Here is a 6,890-nt window from a genome sequence, read left to right as displayed (position 1 = left end):
CTTATTCTATCGGTGTATTTTGCTGAACCGTTAAGTTACGGGGACGTAAATACACTAGCATCGGTTTTCAAGCGATGTTGCGCGAGACAAACACATACACACACATACATGCATATCTATCTATATATATATATATGTGTGTGTGTGTGTGTGTGTGTGTGTGTGTGTGTGTATTGTGTGTGTGTATACGACGAGCTTCTTTCAGTTTCCGTCTACCAAATCCACTCACAAGGATTTGGTCGGCCCGAGGCTAAAGTAGAAAACACATGCCCAAGCTGCCACGCAGTGGGACTGAACCCGGAACCATGTGGTTGGGAAGCAAGCTATTTACCACACAGTCACTCCTGTGCCAACACCCACTACTGCACCTACATCCACCCCTACACCTAAAGCCACTCATAAATATATATATATATATAGTGTATGTATAAAATTCTAGTACGTATTTGTATTCACTCTGATGAAGCTCCATGTACTAGATCGAATGTCTTATGAAAATGACGAATATTATTTTCGAAATTCTTTCGTAAGCACCGACTAGCATTGGAAGCGGAAACGGCCGTAAGAAGTGTTATGTCATGAAATGTTGTCATAATCTACAGATGTGGTCCAATTTGTTTAGTTTTCTCCATTTTCTGATTATTTAAACTTGATTCCTGATAAACTTTTTATTTATTCTCTTGTTACCTGTCCCCTACGAACACAGTGTACCTGCATACCCATGCCCAGGGAAAGCTAACTGATATCGATAGTAAATACGGATATTTTTATCCCTTAGGCGGCGAGCTGGCAGAATCGTTAGCACGCCGGGCGAAATGCTTAGCGGTATTTCGTCTGCCGTTACGTTCTGAGTTCAAATTCCGCCGAGGTCGACTTTGCCTTTCATCCTTTCGGGGTCGATAAATTAAGTACCAGTTACGCACTGGGGTCGATGTAATCGACTTAATCCGTTCGTCTGTTCTTGTTTGTTCTCTCTATGTTTAGCCCCTTGTGAGCAATAACGAAATAGGTATTTCATGTCATTACGTTCTGAGTTCAAATTCCGCCAAGGTCGACTTTGCCTTTCATCCTTTCGTGTGTGTGGGTGGGGGCGACGAATTAAGTACCAGTTGCGTATACTGGGGTCGTTCTAATCGACTGGCTCTCTCCCCCCAAAATTTCGGGTCTTGTGCCTAAAGTAGAAAAGAATATTTTCACGGGACATAACTCTTGTTGTTCGTTGAGCATTAAGTTTTTACTGACGATATCATATTGAATAATCATCAGTATCACAATAATGTACGTATCTCAATCATCGTTGTCATCGCCATCTTTATATTTGACGGATCGCTTTTTTTCTTTTTCCGTTTCTTCATTCTCAGCTTTTACCGAATCTAAGAATATTTTCAAAGATCTACATGGAATTTACCAAGAGACCCTTTCGAATCTACTGAGAGATACACTGAATGTTTCAACGACTGAAGTAATTATTATTATTATTATTATTATTATTATTATTATTATTATTATTATTATAACTACTACTACCATTATTATTATTATTATTATTATTATTAATATTATTATTATTATAACTACTACTACCATTATTATTATTATGATTATTATTATTATTATTATTATTAGTTTTTCTCCCTCTTTGAATTTTGTTTCCATTTTTTGCCGAGTGTTTTCCCGATACACAGGGCAAAGAAACTCACTGTATACATTGGTAGGCCATTGAAATAAAACACAGTAGATTTTCATTTACAAAGTTATGTAATAGAAAGAAAAAGATTAAAAAAAGGAAAGAAAAAGAAAAAAAGGAGAAAGAAGATAGAAAAAGAAAGCTAAAGAAGAGATTAGGAAAAAAAAAGAAAAAAATCCACAGCGGTAAAGATCTTGTCAATACGTGTGACGTACAACTTTAGACCAGAGGTTCTCAAGCATAATGCCCACAGCGCCGACCCCTATTTTTATGTATAAATAAATATTTCATATTTTACTAATTTATATATATTATGAATCATTTGTCATTTAATATAATATCATATAATTTGTATACAAAGCTATAATAATATTATAATAAATTCATAGAGTCCCCCTATGCACTGCCTTCCTTCCAACGCCTCCTTTTTCTCTACCGCTGCCCCCTTAGGCACCAGCGCCTACCTGGACCGTCTCAACGTCCAACCGAGGGTGGTAGCGCCCACTTTGAGAACCTATGATTTAGATAACCTATCGCACTTCTTGAATGGATGGTAAACCAGGGATCATCCTCAAATGCTTTCTGTTGTTTTTTTTATCATTCCAAGTGTTCCTATAATCGCTAATATAACAATTACTTTGAGAAACCATGTTTTTCGATTTCATTGAGGAAATTTTTATATTTTCTGACCTTGTCAAATCCTTTTGCAGAGATGTTATGATAACAAGGCATGTTGATCAATAAACAGACTTCATAATTTTGGTCTTTGACACCATACATACATACATGCATACATACATACGTACGTACATACATACATGTATGCATACATACGTACATATATACGTGCGTATGTGTGTGTATGTGTGTGTATGTGGTGTTTGTGGGGGTGGATGGATGGATGGATATAAGCTTTGTCTTTTCTCTATTTTCAGGACGAGCGACCTCCTTTACCAGAGAGAAGTGAGTACATTAATGCCATATTTTTGTTAATAACAACACAATGTTCCCTTCTTTCATCTCGCCTCCTCATCGTTTCAATATTAACACACTGTGTCCCCTCCTGGGCTCTGGAGTTCAGCTGGTACAAATGAGTAATCCTACGACGGACCAGGGAAGAATATATACCCGAAGAAAACCGGAAAACCGGCCCTATTCTCCCTATGGAATAATGTGGACTAACCCAACATATATGTTGTTTCCGGTTCCGATTAAATCCTTACTTATCAGAATAAAAACATATACAAAATTATTTAAATAAACTAGCTAATTAAGATAATCTCTACAAGAGAGGAAAGCAGTAGCGATACTCAAAAATAATGATTGTCACCGTCTAAACAGGAGTGTTCTGGAAGAACAGACGATACTGCTATTTTAACCCCAGGAGGACGCCTCCTCCAGCTGGTTATTCAGTACGCTTCGTACTCGGTATATATTGCATGCAGAGAGAGAGAGAGAGAGAGAGAGAGAGAGAGAGAGAGAGAGAGAGAGAGAGAGAGAGAGAGAGAGAACTCATTCCTATTCTAGCTATCGAGACAACCAGACCGTTCGGCTTCGCCCTTATTATGGTCATCTTTGGTAATGGATTCTCGTCTGCAAGACAGAGTAGTAGTTTACCCCAGCTTGCAATATATTAGAAATTAACTGATATACAGTCATTGATTTTGTAGTAAAAAAAAATAGCTCGTTAAGAAAATCTCTATAAGAGACGAAAGCAGCACCTATACGGAGAAGTAATGATCATCGCCATATGTAACTCGGGGTTGCACCAAAACACCAAAATATCTGACATTAGGGATGTTTATGTTTTCCTGCTCTGAAAAACCAAGCAGACGATGCTTGCAACAAGAACCTTTAAAATGGAATTCAACGAAACTTAGTTGGAAACTTCGCTGTTATTGATTTTATATTTAAAACATACATAGAAATTATCCGGTGTTTGTAAGATAAACAATAAATAAGAAACTATAATTTTAAAATAAATGTTTATAATTTAAGAAAAAAAGTTCTAGTGAAGAAGACAATAATATTATGAATCCTTTTATTCTGGTCTTCAATACATTTTTGAGCATTTTTTTTTTTTTATGTCTTTTCCCCGCTCCTCGCCAAAATTGTTTTCATACATTTGATTACGGAAATTACAATGCATGGGAAATAACAAAGAATTCCCAACAGCAGAGTTATTTGCTCTTACAACGAGCGTTCCTGAAATGATTAGGTTAATACTGATGGCCTACCATGGATGATGTTTGGTCGAGATACACAGTTATGATAAATATTAGCCAGGAGGGTCGCATCTGAAAATTTTAAACTCTCCTCCTGCTCGAGGTACATCTACAAAAGTTTTTGCTTTTATATATTTCCTTGTATATATTCTCTAAAGTGTTCTCATGGTTCATATGAGCTTACTATATACAGTTTAATTCTATATGAAGGCGCATGACCTAGTGGTTAGAGTGTTGTGCTTACAATCGCGATATCGTGAGTTCGATTCCTGGACTGGCGCATTGTGCTCTTGAGCAAAACACTTCATTATATGTTGCTCTAGGATCACTTTCGGATCTGACATGAAGCATCTGCACAGATAATGACGATTTGAGGGAAGACATGAGGTAGTGTGCAGCACGATTATTTGATCACCGTAAGCAAATAATTTGTGCAGATTAATGAGCAGGAAATTGCAAAATCGTCTTTCTCGGATCCCAGAGACTACCCTACAAAACAGAGATTCTTCGTATGTAATTATCTAAAATTAACTCATGCAGGTATATACTGCTACCTCTTACCTTGAGAAATTAGTAGAGTCGGTGTGGCATCGGAGAAAATGTTTCCCCATATTTTTATTTTGGCTCCTTGCCTTCACAAATTCTGCCGAGATCACCTTCACTTTTTTAATGCTGGTGAAATAAAGTACAAAGTACCAATCTGAGACCTTAGCCGAGCGGATTTGTACTCTATTGCAAGCATTCAAGTCAGGTTCCCAGTTTGAAGAGTCCATCTTTCCTCCTCTTTTCTCCCACCATCTTTCCCACCTCTTTTCTCCCACCTTTTCTTCCACCGCTTTTTCTCCCACCAGTCTTGAAGCTCCTGTAAAAAGCCTTGAACACTGTCTTTTCTCGTGAGAACAATTTTTTTTTAAATGTTCCATCTCTATGCTTTATGAGTTCAAATCCCACTACAACCTGTTTATGACGTTGCTTGTTTCATGTCGCTGCCTGACCCTTGGATGTCAATAGGATAAGAATCTGCTCTGTTACAATCATTTAGACTAGGTCACCGTTTTGAGGATACTTTCTGCCCTCTTTGCCATCAGTCACGAAGACCTTTTAAAAAGTCATAGTTTGTGCCTTCTCGGAGGCTCTTTACAAGGCTATAGATGGTGCTTCTCACTTCTGACTGATCGTTAAAAAGAAACATTACCTCTACTTAGTTTCTGAGCATCTGAATGCTTTTAGTCAGATCCTGTTTATTTAATAACCTCAAGTCAATCAATTATAAATATATCTACCCATCCATTTCTTCCTTTATACGTAGGATAGTCGTGAGGGTAAAATTCTCAGGCACCTCCTCCATAAAGCCCTGTCAGAAATAACCCGCGTTAGACTTTCCTGTTGGATTCCCAAGCGTGACCAACTGAAACTATGAGTATTATCTAACTATCTTACTCGTGGTCTACTCTTAGGTTTCGAGCCGATTCGCTCGGTTTGAAAATTCCGTCTTGCGATTCTTTCCGGCGACATTCTTACCACATATCTGTAGTAGCAGTACATTGACTTTTCAACTTGGAAAAGTAGCGGTCGGCCTGGAAAGACTCATTGATCTCCGAGCTATCCACCTTATCGAGTGCCTCTATTCCATAGACCTCTCGGAGCAACTCCATTTTGGTCTCTTGTATTCGCGATCACTACACTACATTGATGAACATAGGTGAAGGTAGGCATGAAAACCGAATTACGAGCACAATTACCTGAATTACCTCAGTCCTTTTTCGTCCTCATCCATAAATTCTTGTCTTTTTTTTTAGAACATCGAATTCAGTTACGACCAACAGCTAACCAAGTAAGTATTTTTTAATCTTATTCAATCTTACACATTCATTTATGCATTATGTCAACTGTTACAACAGCACTACATATTTTATTATTTATCTGTTTCTTTCACAGGTACCCCACCTTATATACTGTTATATATTCTTTAAAACAGTTGTGTCACAAATGTTCCACCATGTTTCACAAGGTGTTACACATTCTCTTGTTTGTTTTCTTGTTTGTTTTCTTGTTGTTGTTTTTTAATCCCCATCGTGCGACCCAAGTCTTGCCAGCCATTTTCATTCCGTCTTTATTTTTCATTCCTCAAAAATATTATATACATTCGAATACATTATTCAATGCATCGCAAGCGTGGCTGTGTGGTAAGAAGCTTACCTCTCAACCACATGGTTCCATGTTCAGTCCCACTATATGGAACCTTGGGCAAGTGTCTTCTACCATAGCTTTGGGTCGACCAAAGCTTTGTGAGTGGATTCGGTAGACGGAAACTAAAAGAAGCCTGTGTTATACATATATAAAAATGTGTGTGTGTCTGTGTTTGTCCCACACAGCATCAATTAACAACCGATGTTAGTGTGTTTATGGTTTTGTAAACTAGCGGTTCGGCGAAAGAAACCGATAGACTTAGTAATATGCTTTAAAAATATAAATCCTGGGGACGATTTGTTCTACTAATATCCATTATGATGGTGCCCCAGTATGGCCACAGTCAGGTGACTTAATAAAAGAAAAAAAACAAGATAAAAGACATATTCCAGTATACAAGGAGAATAAAAACGCCTAATGTATAGTCATTTTGCTTGATGTATACTCAGTGAATATACAAGGAGGCCCAGAATTAACAATCTATCTCAGTGAAATCGGACAATTGTTCTAAAAACTCAACTTTTATTTATATCAATCACGTATTGATCAAACAAATGAAATACAGTTCTATATTTAAGAGACGAGAAATTATGTACATTATTTACGTTATTTACATTTGACGGATATTTGTCCTCATCTTGTTTGTTGTTATCACAATGTTTCGGCTGATATACCCTCCAGCCTTCATCGGGTGTCTTGGGGAAATGAATAATAAATATAATAATAATAATAATAATAATAATAATAATAATAATAATAATAATAATAATAATAGTAATAATAATACC

The 6,890-nt window shown here is 37.0% G+C and overlaps 1 protein-coding gene across 1 annotated transcript in view; it reads left to right on the top strand.

Moving 5' to 3' along the window:
* LOC106868210 (uncharacterized) overlaps positions 1–6,890 on the top strand; it is a 17,868-nt gene that overhangs the window by 6,169 nt on the left and 4,809 nt on the right. The window contains exons 4-6 of the mRNA XM_014913372.2: positions 1,362–1,462; positions 2,623–2,650; positions 5,712–5,746. Coding sequence (XP_014768858.1) covers positions 1,362–1,462; positions 2,623–2,650; positions 5,712–5,746 — 164 coding nt within the window. The remainder of the gene's footprint in view (positions 1–1,361; positions 1,463–2,622; positions 2,651–5,711; positions 5,747–6,890) is intronic.

This window comes from Octopus bimaculoides, chromosome 17, assembly GCF_001194135.2.
Source record: "Octopus bimaculoides isolate UCB-OBI-ISO-001 chromosome 17, ASM119413v2, whole genome shotgun sequence".
NCBI classification, from domain to species: Eukaryota; Metazoa; Mollusca; class Cephalopoda; order Octopoda; family Octopodidae; genus Octopus; species Octopus bimaculoides.
Note: the sequence above shows the minus strand (reverse complement) of the source record. Positions and strands in the feature narration are given on the sequence as shown.